We start from the raw sequence: 20290 nt of genomic DNA, 5'->3' as shown, positions 1-20290 counted from the left end.
TACCTTTGAAATTGCACCTTTCATAGGCCTACTTATAGTACAGAGTAGCCTAAAGGAATGCTGTCAAGTGTTCATCAAACACCTTCATACAAGTGATAATAACACAGCCTAGGCTACAATGGAATCATCACACCTACAACTAGTATGGGTGTGACCAGACCATAAATAGCCTAGGTTTAATCCATAAGTAGGCTGCAGTTGCTTTACTTGAATAAATAGTGCCTTTTTAGTTGTTGGGCTCAATGAACGAAATTCAAAATGGATAGCAATGAAGTGTCTGCAGATTTAAAGAAAGAGGTAGGCCTTTTATTCATGAGAAAGGTAAAAATAGCCTACTGCTTGATGAAGATATCCGCACAAAATGTATTATCTGTAACCGATGTGTGATAGAGAAATGTGTTTCATGGCATATTTAATAGTTACTGTGTCTAAGGAGTGCAGAGTTTCCCACTCGTAAAAAAGAGAGAAGTCTGTAATGCAATGTTATGCTCCGACGAGGGTACACTGGGTCATCCAAGGAACAACTGATCAATTGTATTATCCTCACCATATTTATGGGGCAACCCGACCACATCCTCGAAAGGCACTCCACTTGAGGATGAGTGGTCTACATTAGCCTAGGAGAGAGCAACTTTTGCACTTAGCCTTTGTCTAGACAGAAAAACCTGTGTACAGTCTGAAGTTGGACATACTGTAAGATAAAAACAAAAAGCAGGACTCAAAATGACTAAAGGAGATACGGAATATCAATTTTTGCTTGAAGGCAGCAAAGAAACAAAAGATAAAATTAAGGTATGCATAATAATAATAATAATAATAATAATGAAGAAGAAGAAGTGTTATTGCTATATTAGTAATAATAACAACAGTAATAACACATGTATTGTTATTATTATTATTGGTGTTGTTGTTATTATTGTTGTCATTAGTGTGAATTATAAGTTATATTTAATCAATGATAAATAATAAATACATGGATTATAATGCATATCTTGTTTTAAACTAACTAAGCCCACTGTTTTTGGTGTCCTTCACCTGCAAACAGGGACTCCAATTATTACTCCAAGTTATATAAAGAAACCAATAGCCTATTTCATTGTCTACACTTGGCTATTGTGATTGTTAACCTAAGCTAAAATATATTTGACATGTATTTGTGCCTAATTTGAACGTCTAACAGCTATCTAATAGCAAAATATGACCGTGAAAGGGCTACACCCGTGAAAGTTGTCTTTTTTTGTTCAATGCTGAAAGTTGAAAAGTACAGCACAGAATCTGAACATATCATCTGATGCTAAACCACCAATTATGTGTGTTATTGGTTTCAGCGTCCGAACAAATCCCTTCTACTGGCAGTTTGTGCAGCTTGCATTGGAGGAACCTTTCAATATGGTTATAATATTTCAATCATCAATGCCCCCACCAAGGTAAGACATTATGGTCAATATGTGTCTACTTTTTAAAAAAATGTGGGGGGTCTGAAGTCGCTACATCCACTTTGAGACTTAATTAAGGATATGGACCTACTTATTCCTTAAGAATGTAACTTGTAAATGTCCCCTAGTTCAACTGCTGTACCCCGTCACAACCCAAAATGTGAGATTATTTTATTCCAATGTTTGTAAACAAAGTAAATGTAAACATTGTATAGCCTTAAAACATGATTTAAACTATCATTTGTATGTCGTGGATGGTCAGCCGTTGCATCAATAGCTCTGTCTATGAATTTGAGCTTGGTTACATTTATCCAGACCCCTCCGTCAGCTTTTTACTGAAACAGTGGAGGGGATTACATTTTGTCATTGTTTCAACCGCAGATTGCTCCTTTAAGTTTAATACACTTAGATGGCTAAATAGAACATGTTTTGGTGTTATTGAATACATGAGAAGGTGATACTGACATTGGATAATCATTTGTAGTCTGTCCTCATTGAACCATGTCTGTGTGTTCAGAAAACAGTCCGTCTAAGCAGTCACACACAGCCCTGGAGGCTCCATGTAAATCTTAGGGCACATTTACAAAGGAATCATGACAACAGCAAAAAATAACACTGACAAGTATGTAACATGTAACCCTTTTGAGTAAAAAGAGATTAATTCTACCATGTCATTTCAGTATTGTGCAACTGCTGTGTGTTGGTACATTTCTCACACACAATCAGAGGTATAATACGTTCTTAAGTCATGCAAATTACAATTCCATTTCAGCTGTGAGCAGTGCATCTGCTTTTCAAGGCTATGTTGAGTTAGGGGTGCTTTTTCTCCAGTCTGTGCAGAATTTCATCAACCAAACCTGGCTGGAGCGCTATGATGAGGACATCTCAGAGCAATACCTCACTCTCCTGTGGTCCAACATCGTGTCCATTTTCACAATAGGAGGATTCATTGGAGCAACTATAGGTGGAACACTGGCCATTCGATTTGGGAGGTATAAAGAAGTGTTTTATTAATAGTGGCTTGAATCCTCATTTGGATATTTGTGTTTACACATTGGCTATTACTGTTTTGGCAATAGCCATTAGACTGCATGCATTTTTTCCCCCGCCAAACAAGGCACTTTCAATACAAGTTTAATTAACGGCAATTATTCTGTGTCAAAGAAAGGGGACACTAATGATGAACAACGCATTTGCCTTACTGGCTGCTCTGTTGATGGGCCTGAGTTACCCCACTGGATTATTTGAACTGCTCATCGTTGGACGATTTTTCACAGGAGTAAATGCGGGTAAATATGTCAGTCAAGGGAAGTGTTGACATCAGCAGTTTGGAGTCTTTATTTCTTAGCTGGATGTGTTGAAAAATGTATATTTATTGAAGGTTTTGTCTTGTCTGTAAGTTAATGTGCCACACTTTGTTCTAATAATATGCTGATTGCCAGGTATCGGCATATGCGTTCAGCCACTGTATCTGGGGGAAATCGCCCCAAGGGCACTTCGTGGTGCCATGGCAATGGGGACTTCTATTTTCATCACCGGGGGCATCCTTACTGGACAGGTGATTGGGCTTAAGTAAGTTTAGATCATCCTGGACTATTGCCTACTAACTTCCAGAGTACTTTGAAATGAAGACTGCGCATAACGTCTTGTGTGCGTTCCTATAATGAGTGTCTATGATCCTGCAGGGAGCTCCTCGGTAAAGAAGAACACTGGCCCATCCTGCTCTCCACCACCTGTATCCCAGCGTTCCTGCAGCTCCTCATACTGCCCTGGTTCCCAGAGAGCCCTCGCTACCTGTTGATCGACAGAGGGGATGACGTTGGATGTCGAAAAGGTATGTTCCAATCACATGTCAAAATATCTACCATAATATCTACCACATAAGGACTGACAACAGTCATCATGCTGAAAACTATTGGGACAGAAAACAGTTGTTTTAGAGAAAAGGCAGGATCCAAGTCTGCAAACCGAAATCGTAACGTAACCTACGATCATTCATCTAAAAAAAGAGAGCCGACCTGTGTCACTCCGTACCTGAACATTGATTTGACATGATGGAAAGTTTGGAGGGGGTGATGATTCTTCCTTTATCTGAGATCAGAAGGGTCAGGAAACATAAATTAAACAAATCTTTCCCCTTGAGAGACATACTGGGTCAAGCACATGACTGCAGTGCATACTGTAACAGCAAGTTACACTGCGAATAGGCAATGTCTCTCATTAGTCACACAATCCTTGCTAATCAAATAAATACCTCTGTGTATCCCACTGTGTCTGTCTGGTTTGGTTTTGTTTCGCTGGCTGGGTGAACGAGTCGATTCCTGTTATGAGTGTGAGGGATAATAAATGAAGCGTGGAGTGGAAAGAGACCATGTGAGCTGTGTCTTGTGTTTCCTGTGGACAGCGATGAAGCAACTCCACGGCACAGATAACTTTGATCGCGAGCGGGAGGACATGGAGAGGGAGAGGGTCAGCGCCATTGGCATTAAACCCAAGAAGCCCTGGCAGCTGTTCATGGACCGCAGCCTCCGCTGGCAAGTCCTCACCATCATCCTGCTCAACACTGCCCAGCAGCTCAACGGCATCAACGCTGTATGTTAGCAACAGACCACATTTCCACACATGACCCTATGTCCCCTCGGGGGTGCAACGTTTATCAGTATGAACTCAAATCAGAAGAAGTTGGTTTAAATGTACAATATTCCATTCACAGAACTCTCATGTTAAATGAATATACATGCAGGACATACAGATTGTTATAGGGCATACACGGTGTTTGATCTAGCTTGTATGGCTATCTGGGCTATCCTTTTATTCTCTGTTCTGAACGTACTAGACAACCAGTTCTTTTAGCCTTTAGCCGTACCCTTATCCTACTCCTCCTCTGTTCTTTGGGTGATGTGTAGGTTAATCCAGGCCCTGCGGTGCCTAGCTCCACTTCCATTCCCCAGGCGCTCTCATTTGTTGACTTCTGTAACCGTAAAAGCCTTGGTTTCATGCATGTTAACATTAGAAGCCTCCTCCCTAAGTTTGTTTTATTCACTGCCCTAGCACACTCTGCCAACCCGGATGTCCTAGACGTGTCTGAATCCTGGTTTAGGAAGACCACCAAAAACCCTGAACTTTCCATCCCTAACTATAAAATTTTCTGACAAGATAGAACTGCCAAAGGGGGCGAAGTTGCAAGTTCTGTCTTACTATCCAGGTCTGTGCCCAAACAATTTGAGCTTCTACTTTTAAAAGTCCACCTCTCCAGAAACAAGTCTCTTACCGTTGCCGCTTGCTATAGGCCACCTGCCCCCAGCTGTGCCCTGGACACCATATATAAATTGATTGCCCCCCATCTATCTTCAGTGCTCGTGCTGTTAGGTGACCTAAACTAGGACATGCTTAACACTCCGACCATCCTACAATCTAAGCTTGATGCTCTCAATCTCACACAAATGATCAATGAACCCACCAGGTACAACCCCAAATCTGTAAACACGGGCACCCTCATAGATATCATCCTAACCAACCTGCCCTCCAAATACACCCCTGCTGTCTTCAACCAGGATCTCAGCGATCACTGCCTCATTGCCTGCGTCCGTAATGGGTCTGCGGTCAAGCAAACGTTCCCTAAAACACTTCAGAGAGCAGGCCTTTCTAATCAACCTGGCCCGGGTATCCTGGAAGGATATAGACCTCATTCCGTCAGTAGAGGATGCTTGGTTATTATTTAAAAGTGCTTTCCTCACCATCTTAAACAAGCATGCCCCGTTCAAAAAATGTAGAACCAGGAACAGATATAGCCCTTGTTTCACTCCAGACCTGACTGCCCTTGACCAGCACAAAAAATCCTGTGGCGTACTGCAGTAGCATCGAATAGCCCCCGAGATATGCAACTTTTCAGGAAAGTTAGGAACCAATATACACAGGCAGTTAGGAAAGCAAAAGCTAGCTTTATCAAACAGAAATTTGCATCCTGAGGCACTAACTCCAAAAATGTATGGGACACTAAAGTCCATGGAGAATAAGAGCACCTCCTCCCAGCTGCCCACTGCACTGAGGCTAGGAAACACTGTCACCAACGATAAATCCGTTATAATTGAGAATTTCAATAAGTATTTTTCCACGGCTGGCCATGCTTTCCACCTGGCTACCCAACCCCGGTCAACAGCCCTGCACCACTCACTGCAACTTGCCCAAGCCTCCCCCATTTCTCCTTCACCCAAAACCAGATAGCTGATGTTCTGATAGAGCTGCAAAATCTGGACCCCTACAAATCAGCAGGGCTAGACAATCTGGACCCTCCTTCCTAAAATTATAAGCCGAAATTGTTGCAATCCCTATTACTAGCTTGTTCAACCTCTCTTTTGTATTGTCTGAGATCCCCAAAGATTGGAAAGCTGCCACGGTCATCCCCCTCTACAAAGGGGGAGACCTTCTAGACCCAACCTGCTACAGACCTATATCTATCCTACTCTGCCTTTCTAAGGTCTTCGAAAGCAGACAGTTCACCGACCATTTAGAATCGACACTGTACCTTCTCCTCTATGCAATCTGCTTTCCGAGCTGGTCATGGGTGCACCTCAGCCACGCTCAAGGTCCTAAACGATATCATAACCACCAAGAGACAATACTGTGCAGCTGTATTCATCGACCTGGCCAAGGCTTTCGACTCTGTCAATTACCACATTCTTATCGGCAGACTCAACAGCCTTGGTTTCTCAAATGACTGCCTCGCCTGGTTCACCAACTACCTCTCTGACAGAGTTCAGTGTGTCAAATCGGAGGGCCTGTTGTCCGGACCTCTGGCAGTCTCTATGGGGGTGCCACAGGGTTCAATTATCAGACCAACTCTTTTCTCTGTATACATCAATGATGTCGCTCTCGCTGCTGGTGATTCTCTGATCCACCTCTACGCAGACGACACCACTCTTTATACTTCTGGCCCTTCTTTGGACATTGTGTTAACTAACTAGGATAGGATAAAGTAATCCTTCTACCCCCCTTAAAAGATTTAGATGCACTATTGTAAAGTGGCTGTTCCACTGGATGTCATAAGGTGAATGCACCAATTTGTAAGTCGCTCTGGATAAGAGTGTCTGCTAAATGACTTAAATGTAATGTAAATGTAAATGTAAGCTCCAGACGAGCTTCAATGCCATACAACTCTCCTTCCGTGGCCTCCAACTGCTCTTAAATGCAAGCAAAACTAAATGTATGCTCTTCAACCGATCACTGCCCACACCTACCCAGCCATCCAGCATCACTACTCTGGACGGTTCTGACTTAGAATATGTAGACAACTACAAATATCTAGGTGTCTGGTTAGACTGTAAACTCTCCCTCCAGACTCACATTAAGCATCTCCAATCCAAAATTAAATCTAGAACCAGCTTCCTATTTCGCAACAAAGCATCCTTCACTCATGCTGCCAAACATACCCTCGTAAAACTGACCATCCTACCGATCCTCAACTTCGGCGATGTCATTTACAAAATAGCCTCCAACAATCTACTCAGTAAATTGGATGCAGTCTATCACAGTGCCATCCGTATTGTCACCAAAGCCCCATATACTACCCACCACTGCGACCTGTATGCTCTCGTTTGCTGGCCCTTGCTTCATATCCGTCGCCAAACCCACTGGCTCCAGGTCATCTATAAGTCGTTGCTAGGTAAAGCCCTGTCTTATCTCAGCTCACTGGTCACCATAGCAGCACCCAACCGCAGCACGCGCTCCAGCAGGTATAATTCCCTGGTCACCCCCAAAGCCAATTCCTCCTTCGGCCACCTTTCCTTCCAGTTCTCTGATGCCAATGACTGGAACGAACTACAAAAATCATTGAAGCTGGAGACATATGTCTAGCTGTCTAGCTTTAAGCACCAACTGCCAGAGCAGCTCACAGATCACTGCACCTGTACATAGCCAATCCATCACCATAGTGCTTCGACACCTGCATTGCTTGCTGCTGGGGTTTTAGGCTGGGTTTCTGTACAGCACTTTGAGATATCAGCTGATGTAAGAAGGTCTATAAAATACATTTGATTTGATATTGTTATATATTTCATTTATTTTGCTCCTTTGCGCCCCAGTACCGCTACTTGCACACTCATCTTCTGCACATCTATCACCCCAGTGTTTCATTTGCCATACTGTAATAATTTTGCCACTATGGCCTATTTATTGCCTCACTCATCTCATTTGCACACACTGTATATAGACTTTCTCTATTCTATTATTGACTGTATGTTTGTTTATTCCATGTGTAACCCTGTGTTGTTGTTTGTGTCGCGCTGATTTGCTTTATCTTGGCCAGGTCACAGTTGTAAATGAGAACCTGTTCTCAACTAGGCTACCTGGTTAAAATAAAGGTGAAATTAAATAAATAAATTACATTTAAAAAGTTGGTTAGGACGTCTACTTTGTGCATGACACACAAAGTAGATGTCACACAAAGTAGATTATGACGCACAAAGTAGATTATTTCACTTAATTTTTTCACATCATTCACTCTATCACAATTCCAGTGGGTCAGAAGTTTACATACACTAAGTTGACTGTGACATTAAACTGCTTGGAAAATTCCAGAAAATTATGTCATGGCTTTAGAAGCTTCTGATAGGCTAATTGACATCATTTGAGTCAATTGGAGGAGTATATGTGTATATATTTCAAAGCCTACCTTCAATCTCAGTGCCTCTTTGCTTGAAATCATGGGAAAATCAAAAGAAATCAGCCAAGACCTCAGAAAAAAATTGTAGACCTCCACAAGTCTGGTTCATCCTTAGTTCTGTCTCCTAGAGATGAACGTACTTTGGTGCGAAAAGTGCAAATCAATCTTAGAACAACAGCAAAGGACCTTGTGAAGATGCTGGAGGAAACAGGTACAAAAGTATCTATATCCACAGTAAAATGAGTCCTATATCGACATAACCTGATAGGCTGCTCAGCAAAAAAGCAGCAAAAAAGGCTGCTCCAAAATGGCCATAAAAAAACAGGCTATGGTTTGCATCTGCGCATGTGGACAAAGATCATGATCTTTGGTGAAATGTCCTCTGGTCTGATGAAACAAAAATAGAAGAGTTTGGCCATAATGATCATCGCTATGTTTGGAGGAAAAAGGGGGAGGCTTGCAAGCCGAAGAATACCATCCCAACCGTGAAGCACGGCGGTGGCAGCATCATGTTGTGGTGGTGCTTTGCTGCAGGAGGGACTGGTGCACTTCACAAAATAGATGACATCATGAGGAATGGAAAATGATGTGGATATATTGAAGAAACATCTCAAGACATCAGTCAGGAAGTTAAAGCTTGGTCGCAAATGGGTCTTCCAAATGGACAATGACCCCAAGCGTACTTCCAAAGCTGTGGCAAAATGGCTTAAGGACAACAAAGTCAAGGTATTGGAGTGGCCATCACAAAGCCCTGACCTCAATCCTATAGAAAATTTGTGGGCAGAACTGAAAAAGCATGTGCGAGCAAGGAGGCCTACAAACCTGATTCAGTTACACCAGCTCTGTCAAGAGGAATGGGCCAAAAATCACCCAACTTATTGTGGGAAATTGTGGAAGGCTACCCGAAACATTTGACCCAAGTTGAACAATTTAAAGGCAATGCTACAAAATACTAATTGACTGTATGTAAACTTCTTGACCCGCTGGGAATGTGATGAAAGACATAAAAGCTGAAAAAAAAACATTCTCTCTACTATTATTCTGACATTTCACATTCTTAATATAAAGTGGTGATCCTAACTGACCTAAAACAGGGACTTTTTACTAGGATTAAATGTCAGGAATTGTGAAAAACTGAGTTTAAATGTAGTTGGCTAAGGTGTATGTAAACTTCCGACTTCAACTGTGGTATGATATGGTATACACCAGGTATAGGCAACTGGCTGCCCCCCTTTTGTAGGCTTGCGGATCAACTCCCCCTAACAAAATTTTACTTAGGGCCCCAAAAGGCTAGGGCTCGTTCTGACTGCATGATGAGTTCAGATTTCAGCTCACCCCCATCAAAGTTGTCCATCCCTGTTATACACTATAGGGTATAGTGTGAAGGACCGGTGTTTAATTTGTTTTCTATCACTCTCTCTTGCAGATTTATTTTTATACAGATTATGTGTTTGAGGAGGCCGGAATTCCAGATGTCAACATACCCTACGTAACTGTGGGCACAGGAGCCTGTGAATGCCTCACTGCCCTTACCTGTGTGAGTGTCAACTATTGGTCATAGTACATACAGTACCATTCAACAGTAGGTCGTTTTTCATCGTTTTTATTTATTTTTACTATTTTCTACATTGTGTTATAATAGTGAAGACATCAAAACTATGAAAGAACACATATGGAATCATGTAGTAACCAAAAAAGTGGTAAACAAATCAAAATATATTTGGGATTTTAGATTCTTCACAGTTGCCACCTTTTGCCTTGATTGCAGCTTTGCACACTCTTTGCATTCTCTCAACCAGTTTGATGAGGTATTCACCTGGAATGCTTTTCCAACAGTCTTGAAGGAGTTCCCACATGCTGAGCACTTGTTGGCTGCTTTTAATTCACTCTGCGGTCCAACTCATCCCAAACCATCTCAATTGGGTTGAGGTTGGGTGATTGTGGAGACCAGGTCATCTGATACAGCACTCCATCACTCTCCTTCTTGGTCAAATAGCCCTTACACAGCCTGGAGGTGTGTTGGGTCATTGTCCTGTTGAAAAACAAATGATAGTCCAACTAAGCGCAAACCAGATTGGATGGTGTAACGCTGCAGAATGCTGTGGTAGCCTTGCTGGTTTTGTGTGCCTTGAATTCTAAATAAATCACAGACAGTGTCACCTGCAAAGCGCACCCACACCATCACACCTCCTCCTCCATGCTTCATGGTGGAAGCACACATGCAGAGATCATCCGTTCACCGACTTTGCGTCTCAGAAAGACACGGCAGTTGGAACCAAAAAATCTCAAATTTGGACTCATCAGACCAAAGGACAAATTTCCACCGATCTAATGTCCATTGCTTGTGTTTCTTGGCCCGAGCAAGTCTCTTCTCATTATTGGTGTCCTTTAGTAGTGGTTTCTTTGCAGAAAGTCAACCATGAAGGCCTGATTCACACAGTCTCCACTGAACAGTTGATGTTGAGATGTGTCTGTTACTTGAACTCTGTGAAGCATTTATTTGGGCTGCAATTTCAGAGACTGGTAACTCTATTGAACTTATCCTCTGGGTCTTCCTTTCCTGTGGTGGTCCGCATGAGAGCCAGTTTCATCATAGCGCTAACTTCTGTATACCACCCCTACCGTGTCACAACTGATTGGCTCAAACACATTACTTAATTCACTTTTAAACAAGGCACACCTGTTAATTTAAATGCATTCCAGGTGACTACTTGTCACATATACTGTCACCATCGTTACACTCTCAGCGCACTCGTTACACTACCTCATGAAGCTGGTTGAGAGAATGTCAAGTGTGCAAAGCTGTCATCAAGGCAAAGGGTGTCTACTTTGAAGAGTTTCAAATATAACATATATTTAGATTTGTTTAACACTTTTTTTTGGTTATTACATGATTCCATATGTGTTATTTCATAGTTTTGATGTCTTCACTACTATTCTACAACGTAGAAAATAGTCAAAATAAAGAAGAATCCTGGAATAAGTAGGTGTGTCAAATTTTGACTGGTACTGTATATTTCCAAGTATTTAGTAGCATGCATGGAGTCCATCGTAGAGCGGAAATGTCATACAACCCCATGCCTCTTTGCATGGATTTACGAGTCTTTTAGAATCTTTGTTTAATGACTGATCGCTAATTTCATCATGTTATGCTGGTATGACAGTATTGTTCCCATTGAATGCTCTGCTATGATTTACGTTACTATTCATCGAGTGGATTAACATATTTAAGATGTGTTGACTACAGCTGTAGGATCTTAATCCTGCAGCGACAGGAAATGTGAATTGTGTGGATTTATAATTAATGGACATTTTTGTAGGAGTTGATACATATTTCGTAAGGTAAAAAAATCTAGTTTGAAATTGTAAAGTCGAAATTACCACCTTCAGAAGCCTTTTTAACCCTCAAATACACTACGTTTTAAAAATCCTGCATTAAAGGAAAATTCTCTTGCAACAGGTTAATCAAATTAATATCCTACATCTGTAGGTTATTTTAACTCCGATCTTATATTTCTCCACGATCTTATTCTTCTGCTGGTATGCCATATGAGATGCTGTGTATTTCAGGGCATGCTGATCGAAACTCTGGGACGAAAAGTGCTTATCATCGGAGGGTACACCCTAATGGCTTTCTGGTGCATTTGCTTCACTCTGACCCTCACCTTCCAAGTAAAGTATCTTTGATCTAACAATTCCATTTCAGTCTCTTATTAATCAGAATAAGAGACCCGTGTTGCACTTAAGTTATGGTTGATTAAACCAACCCTTAAAAAGGTCCAATGTCGCCATTTGTATCTCAATATCAAATCATTTCTGGGTAACAAGCCCCAGTGCAGTCAAAAATGTGATTTTCCTGTGTTTTATATATTTCCACACCATGAGGTTGGAATAATACGGTGACATTTGAAAAATGAGGATAATGAATGTCCTTTTGGTGTAAGAGTCGTTTGAAAAGACCGCCTGAAATGTTAGGCTGTTTTGGTGGGATGGAGTTTACGCCTGGTCACATCACCCGGCAGTAAATTAGTTAATAAACCAATAAAAAAGAAAGTTCAAAACCTCTCTGCCAATAACAGATAGTTTTCAGTTTTCCACTCCACACTCTCAGACAGTCCTAGCAAAATTCTTGCTTTAGAAATTGCTCTATGCTAAGAAGCTATTTCTGTTTCTTTTTGACAATTGTAATTGAAAACAATCACAGTAAGGTACTTAATTGTTACCCATAAATGATTTGATATTGAGATAAAAATGGCTGCACTGGGCCTTTGGCTGGCCACTTTGAGAACACTAGTTTTCTATGATCGAATTGTTGTCTTCTTTCGTTGAACGCAGGGAGCAGGCGTATGGATGCCTTATCTTAGCATGGGATGCGTCTTTGCTTTCATACTCAGCTTTGGCTTGGGGCCAGGTAACCGACAGAACTTACTTATCGCTCATTTATGCCATTATTGCCAAACTTTGTGTGATCTGGCAACAATATTATTATCTGATTATAAATGTATTTGAAACTAACACTATACCTTCGCTTTGTCCTTGGAGGTGGGGTGACAAACATCTTGACCACAGAGTTATTCACACAAACCAGTCGGCCTGCCGCGTACATGATCGGAGGGTCCGTGAACTGGCTCAGCTTCTTCGTCATTGGCATGGTGTTTCCATTTATTGTGGTAGGTTCCAAGTGTTTACATCCGTGGTACTTAACCTTTAAATGAAGGAGTATGGTTAGTGTCGCAGCGGTCTAAGGCACTGCATCTCAGTGCAAGAGACGTCACTACAGTCCCTGGTTCGAATCCAGGCTGTATCACACCCGGCCATGATTAGGAGTCCCATAGGGCGGCGCACTATTGGCCCAGCGTCATCCGGGTATGGCCAGGGTAGGCTGTCATTGTAAATAAGAATTTGTTCTTAACTGACTTGCCTAGTTAAATAAAGGTTAAATAAAAAATTTAAATAAATTGTGTAACAGTAGGTTATACAATACTAGAGTAGTTTGATCCGTACTGTCGATTGATGTAAAATTAGGAGAGATGGCTGTTTTGAGAGCTGGTTCTAGATGGGTTTGGTCTACTCTTTTACCTCCACAGACTAAGTTGCAGCAGTACTGTTTCCTGGTGTTCTTGGTGATATCTGTCTTGGTGGCTGTATACATATTCCTGGTAGTCCCTGAGACCAAGAACAAAACCTTCCTGGAGATCCATACCGAGTTCCAGTCCGGAGATAAGAGGAAGGCTTCAAAAGCAGATGACGGCCCAAGGACAACATTGTTGTCAACCCCTCTGTGAAACACAGCTCCAGTGTTTGCTGAAAGGACTTGTCAAACCTCTACCACATTACTTATTATTCAACAACTGGCAGTGCTATGAATATCTCATTGTCATATTGATACAAAGTTCCAGAATGTGTGTTCTTTGTCAGGGATTGTGAAGTGTAGACATTATAGTAATTGGAACACAGGAAACAACTAAATGAACTAGGTACTGTTAAAGGGATACTCTGGGATGTTGGCAATGAGGCCGTTTATCTACTTCCCCAGAGTCAGATGAACTCGGGGATACCATTTTTATGTGTCTGTGTGCAGTTTAACAGAAATTGCTAACTAGTGCTCGCGTAATTGCTAAATAACGTTAGCGCAATGACTTAATGTCTATGGGTATCTGCTAGCAGATACCATAGACTTACATACATTATGCTAATCCAGACATTATGCTAATCTGACTCTGGGGAAGTAGATAAAAGGTCTCAAAGCCAAAATCCTTAAGTATCCCTTTAATGTTGCTGATAAGTCCAGATCAATGATTTATATACAGTGGGGCAAAAAAGTATTTAGTCAGCCACCAATTGTGCAAGTTCTCCAACTTAAAAAGATGAGAGAGGCCTGTAATTGTCATCATAGGTACACTTCAACTATGACAGACAAAATGAGAAAAGAAATCCAGAATATCACATTGTGGGATTTTTTATGAATTTATTTGCAAATTATGGTGGAAAATAAGTATTTGGTCACCTACAAACAAGCAAGATTTCTGGCTCTCACAGACCTGTAACTTCTTCTTTAAGAGGCTCCTCTGTCCTCCACTCGTTACCTGTATTAATGGCACCTGTTTGAACTTGTTATCAGTATAAAATACACCTGTCCACAACCTCACAGTCACACTCCAAACTCCACTATGGCCAAGACAAAAGAGCTGTCAAAGGACATCAGAAACAAAATTGTAGACCTGCACCAGGCTGGGAAGACTGAATCTGCAATAGGTAAGCAGCTTGGTTTGAATAAATCAACTGTGGAAGCAATTATTAGTAAATGGAAGACATACAAGACCACTGATAACCTCCCTCGATCTGGGGCTCCACGCAAGATCTCACCCCGTGGGGTCAAAATGATCACAAGAACGGTGAGTAAAAATCCCAGAACCACACAGGGGGACCTAGTGAATGACCTGCAGAGAGCTGGGACCAAAGTAACAAAGCCTACCATCAGTAACACACTACGCCACCAGGGACTCAAATCCTGCAGTGCCAGACGTGTCCCCCTGCTTAAGCCAGTATATGTCCAGGCCCGTCTGAAGTTTGCTAGAGAGCATTTGGATGATCCAGAAGAAGATTGGGAGAATGTCATATGGTCAGATGATACCAAAATATACCTTTTTGGTAAAAACTCAACCTGTCGTGTTTGGAGGACAAAGAATGCTGAGTTGCATCCAAAGAACACCATACCTACTGTGAAGCATAAGGGAAGCATGAGCATCATGCTTTGGGGCTGTTTTTCTGCAAAGGGACCAGGACGACTGATCCGTGTAAAGGAAAGAATGAATGGGGCCATCTATCGTGAGATTTTGAGTGAAAACCTCCTTCCATCAGCAAGGGCATTGAAGATGAAACATGGCTGGGTCTTTCAGCATGACAATGATCCCAAACACACCGCCCGGGAAACGAAGGAGTGGCTTCGTAAGAAGCATTTCAAGGTCCTGGAGTGGCCTAGCCAGTCTTCAGATCTCAACCCCATAGAAAATCTTTGAAGGGAGTTGAAAGTCTGTGTTGTCCAGCAACAGCCCCAAAACATCACCGCTCTAGAGGAGATCTGCATGGAGGAATGGGCCAAAATACCAGCAAAAGTATGTGAAAACCTTGTGAAGACTTACAGAAAACGTTTGACCTCTGTCATTGCCAACAAAGGGTATATAACAAAGTATTGAGAAACTTTTGTTGTTGACCAAATACTTATTTTCCACCATAATTTGCAAATAAATTCATAAAAAATCCTACAATGTGATTTCCTGGATTTTTTTCTTCTCATTTTGTCTGTCATAGTTGAAGTGTACCTATGATGAAAATGACAGGCCTCTCTCATCTTTTTAAGTGGGAGAACTTGCACAATTGGTGGCTGACTAAATACTGTTTTGCCCCACTGTATGCATGAGATTTACATTTGACATTTTATTTATTTAGTGGACACTCTTGTTCAGAGAGACTTACAGTTAGTGTATTTTCCTCAATAATGTAGCTATCAGCAAAGTCAGAGCTAGTAAGGGGGAAAAAAGTAAAGTGTAAGTATTTGTTCACAAAAGGCTGTTTTTTTGGGGGGGGGGTGTTGGGGTGAGAGGGTCGGTGCTGTAGGATTATTTAAGATATTCTTCGAAGAGGTAGGGTTTTAGATGTTTTCTAAAGACAGAGACTCTGCTGTCATAGCTTGGGGGGAAGCTGGTTCCACCTTTGGGGTGCCAAGACAGAGAAGAGTAGAATGGTCTTGTAGTGGATGCGAGCTTCGACTGGAAGCCAGTGGAGTCTGCGGAGGAAGTTGAACACCAGGCGGGCTGCAGCGTTCTGGATAAGTTGCAGGGGTTTGATGGCACAAGCAGGGAGCCAACCAACAGCTAGTTGCAGTAGTCCAGATGGGAGATGACAAGTGCCTGGATTAGGACCTGCGCCACTTCCTGTGTGAAGTAGGGTCGTACTCTATGGCCGTTATAGAGCATGAATCTACAGGAGTGAGTCACTGCTTTGATGTTTGCAGAGAACGAAAGGGTGTTGTCCAGTGTCCCGCCAAGGTTCTTTGCACTCTTGGAGGGAGCCAACCGTGATGGAGAGGACTTGGAGCGGGCAGGCCATCCCCGGGAGGAAGAGCAGCTCCATCTTGTCGAGGTTGAGCTTGAGGTGGTGGGCCAACATTCAAGCTGAGATATCGGCCAGGCTTGCAGATGCGTGTCGCCACCTGGGTGTCATGAGAAGGAGAGTAGTAGCTCAGTGTCATCTGCATAGCAATGATAGAGAGACCATTTGAGGATATGACAGAGCCGAGTTACTTAGTTTATAGTGAGAAAAGGAAAGGGCCTAGAACCGAGTCCTTTGGACACCAGTCGTGAGAGTATGTGGTGCAGACACAGATCCTCTCCACGTCACCTGGTTGGAGCGGCCATTCGGGTAGGATGCAATTCAAGAGTGTGCAGAGCCTGAGACATCCAGACCTGAGACGGTGGAGAGGAGGATCTGATGGTTCACGGTATCGAATGCAGCAGATAGATCTAGGAGGATGAGAACAGAGGGAGAGAGTCAGCTTTGGCAGTGCGGAGAGCCTTCGTGACACAGAGATCAGCAGTCTCAGTTGAGTGACCTGTCTTGAAGCCTGACTGGTTAGGGTCAACAAGATCGTTCTGAGAGAGATAGTGAGAGTTGGTCAGAGACAGCACGCTAAAGTGTTTTGTAAAGAAAAGATAGAAGGGATACTGATCTGTAGTTTTTGACATCCAATGAGTTGAGTGTTGGTTTCTTGAGGAGGGGAGCTACTCGAGTCATTTTGAAGTCAAAGGGGATACAGCCAGTGGTCAGGGATGAGTTGATCAGGGAAGTGAGGAATGGGAAAAGGTCTCCAGGGATGGGGTCAAGCGGGCAGGTTGTTGGGCGGTGAAGGGAGGAAAGAAAGCGGTCAAGGTGTAGGGTAGCTCTATATGTGTGGGACCATTGGACTCAATAGGCTGAGTAAATGAGGAGTGGATGTCGTCAACCTTCTTTTCAAAGTGGTTAACAAAGTCGTCCGCAGAGAGGGAGGAAGAAGGGGGAGGGGTGGAGGATTAAGGAGGGAGGAGAAGGTGGAAAGTAGTTTCCCCTAGTGTTAGAGGCAAAAGCTTGAAATTTAGAGTGATAGAAAGTGGCTTTCGCAGCGGGTACAGAGGAAGAGAAGGTAGAAAAGAGGGAATGAAAGGATGATAGGTCCTCCAGAAGTTTAATTTCCCTCCATTTCTGCTCAGCTGCCCACAGCCCTGTTCTATAAGCTCGCAATGAGTTACTCAGTTACTCATCCTCTCTTTCCTTCCTCGAATAACTCTGAAGATGAACTCGGCAGAACCATCTTAGTTTTGCGACGTGACCACCGCTGACACAACCATCGCTGTCACACCCGCCACTGACACGACTGCCGCTGAGGAAACAAATGACTAATAGGGGACGCTGTTTTGAAGCCAACTCCATCTTGGCACTCCCCCACCATTGTATAAAATATTTTAGAGGCTATATAAATGCATTTATTCATGTCTACATTTGTTTATGCCATGTTTATTCTATTAGGCCCAGTAGTCGAAAACGTGATTTTCCTGTGTTTTACATATTTTTCCACACTATGATGTTCGAATAACTCAGGGTGAAGATGAAGGAAAATGCCATAACGGGTATAGATACAAATAAAATAAGATACTACAGAAATTGAGGGATCAATTTTTTTATATTGAAAACACAGATGGGAGATATATATTCCATGTGAATCGACACTGATTGAAGTGGATTTAACAAGTGACATCAATAAGGGATCATAGTTTTCACCTGGTCAGTCTATGTCATGTTTAATGTTTTGTAAACAGGGTAGCGTAGTGGGGTAGCAGGGTAGCCTAGTGGTTAGAGCTTTGGACTATAACCGGAAGGTTGCGAGTTCAAATCCCCAAGGTACAAATCTGTCGTTCTGCCCCTGAACGGGCAGTTAACCCACTGTTCCTAGGCCGTCATTGGAAATAAGAATGTGTTCTTAACTGAATTGCCTGGTTAAATAAAGGTACAATTTACAAAAATGGTTTCTTGTTCAATTAAAACAAGAAACTGATTCAGCCTGTGCTTGCTGCTATATATACAGACATTTGCAAAGCTGTGATCTCAACTGATATCTCACAAACTAATGGCCAATTTTCGTAAAAGTACATTCTGAGAATGAGCTCCGTCCTGTTCATGCATACCTATCGCACTGACAAAAGTCAACCTGCGAGTACGTCACAGCTAAAGCACAAGCTGAATGACTACCAGTCGGCCATGTGCCCGGAAACTCTCTCCTAGGTCGTTCCTGGAAAAAACTTAGTTCTCATTTAGAAGCCTAGTAATCACGCCTTTGTAATATTCGCATGGCGTTATCACGTAAATTCATTATCTAGGTTAAAGTAAATATACAATTTTAACTCACGGTGTATAACTTTAAGAATGTTGTTGTTTTTACAGCCATATTGTAAACTTTAAAAAACGGAGCATGAACTACAAAAATTTACTTACAAAATAGATTTTAAGCGTTCTTTTATACTAGAAAAAATGTCTTAAATCCTAAGCTAAAATGTAAAAAGAGTTGTGGGAAATCTGCCGCTCGACCATCCATTGATCACGCCCTGCACGACTTTTGTTTTGACTCAGTTGGTGACTATGTAGCCTAAAGACCGTTCTCAAAGCAACAGAATATTGTGCTGGTAGCACGATCGCGGTTGTTTCTTTTCAAAACAACAGTACCCTGCAAAGACACACTAAATTGGGAATATCTATTTTTTTTGCAGTCGAGTGCAGTAGAACTGTTTTTGAACAGCACTGCAACCACCTTTGAAAAATATATAATTTGACGTATTTTATTGTTTAATGGATTATTTATACAATCATTTATTTTGAAAGTTTACACATACTGATATGTTGAAAGCTACTGTGTAGACTACACAGAGTTTACAATACATTAAACATGACATAGACTGACCAGGTGAAAGCTATGATCCCTTATTGATGTCACTTGTTAAATCCACTTCAATCAGTGTAGATGAAAGGGAGGAGACAGGATAAAGAAGGATTTTAAGCCTTGAGACCATTGAGACATGGATTATGTATGTGTGCCATTCAGAGGGTGAATGGGCAAGACAAAATATTTAAGTGCCTTTGAGGTATGGTAGTAGATGCCAGGTGCACCGGTTTGTGTCAAATACTGCAACGCTGCTGAGTTTTTCATACTCAACAGTTTCCCGTGTGCATCAAGAATGGTCCACCACCCAAACATCCAGCCAACGTGACACAACTGTCGGAAGCATTGGAGTTCATTCATGTGGAACGTTTTCGACACCTCGTAGAGTCCAGGTCCTGACGAATTGAGGCTGTTCTGGGGGGAAAAGGGGGTGCAACTCAATACTAGGAATGTGTCCTTAATGTTTTGTACACTCAGTGTATATTTAAAGAAATACACTTTAATCAAATACTAATATGTGTTGTTGGAATTACTCAATAGAGTCTGCAAGACTTAAATGAGTCAATTGTGCTGGGAAACAGGTTTAATACAGAGTACTGGTGACTCCTAACTCCACCCACTCCATTTACTGCAATGCAATACACGGTATATGGGATACTTGGCTTGTAGAGAGACATTGTTTCTCCCTGTCTCAGCTAAAGTAAGGTGGGAAATACTCAGTAGGGTCTTTACTAACCAAATATGGTTTGTTTTGGAGGGGGACACATATTTGTTTAGTAGAGACCCTACTGACTATTTCCCACCTTACTTTAACTGAGACAGGAAGAACAGTTCTTTCTACAAGCCAGTATGTATCCCATGTACAGCATTGCATTGGGAGCTATGGACGGGCAGAGTGAAAAGCCAGCAGCAGGCCGTTTGACACAGTCCCCATCCAAAAGCTGAGACAGGTAGAAAAGTTATCTCGCTACAGCCCAATATTCTGGACATTTTTACATGACACTCTTATCCAGAGTGACTTACAAGACCAACTAGCGTTAAGTGCCTTACTCAAGGGCACAACGACAGATGTTGTACCTAGTCGGCTTGGGGACTCGGACCAGCAACCTTTTGGTTACTGGCCTAACGCTCTTAACCGCTAGGCTGCCTGCCGCCACATTTTTTATTTGTTTTCATAAATTACTTATTGCATTTTCATGTTGACACAATTAAAGTGGCCATTGATTA

General features: G+C 42.1%; 1 protein-coding gene across 2 annotated transcripts; it reads left to right on the top strand.

The window, feature by feature from the left end:
• The first annotated feature begins 196 nt into the window (after positions 1–196).
• Positions 197–13402, top strand: slc2a11b (solute carrier family 2 member 11b). 2 transcript variants are annotated; one of them, XM_046348567.1, is made up of 12 exons: positions 197–297; positions 1329–1427; positions 2268–2428; positions 2601–2725; positions 2879–3008; positions 3122–3270; positions 3841–4028; positions 9524–9634; positions 11668–11769; positions 12433–12508; positions 12640–12767; positions 13185–13402. In XM_046348567.1, the coding sequence occupies exons 1-12, from the start codon at positions 259–261 to the stop codon at positions 13380–13382; spliced, it is 1506 nt and encodes a 501-aa protein (XP_046204523.1). In that variant the 5' UTR covers positions 197–258; the 3' UTR covers positions 13383–13402. The 2 variants fall into 2 exon arrangements, with proteins under 2 accessions (XP_046204523.1, XP_046204522.1); XM_046348566.1 differs by lacking the exon at positions 197–297 and adding an exon at positions 525–792.
• The last annotated feature ends 6888 nt before the right edge of the window (positions 13403–20290 follow it).

The sequence above is a fragment of the Oncorhynchus gorbuscha genome, linkage group LG05, assembly GCF_021184085.1.
Source record: "Oncorhynchus gorbuscha isolate QuinsamMale2020 ecotype Even-year linkage group LG05, OgorEven_v1.0, whole genome shotgun sequence".
Taxonomy (NCBI): Eukaryota; Metazoa; Chordata; class Actinopteri; order Salmoniformes; family Salmonidae; genus Oncorhynchus; species Oncorhynchus gorbuscha.
This window is presented reverse-complemented; position numbering and strand designations above follow the sequence as displayed.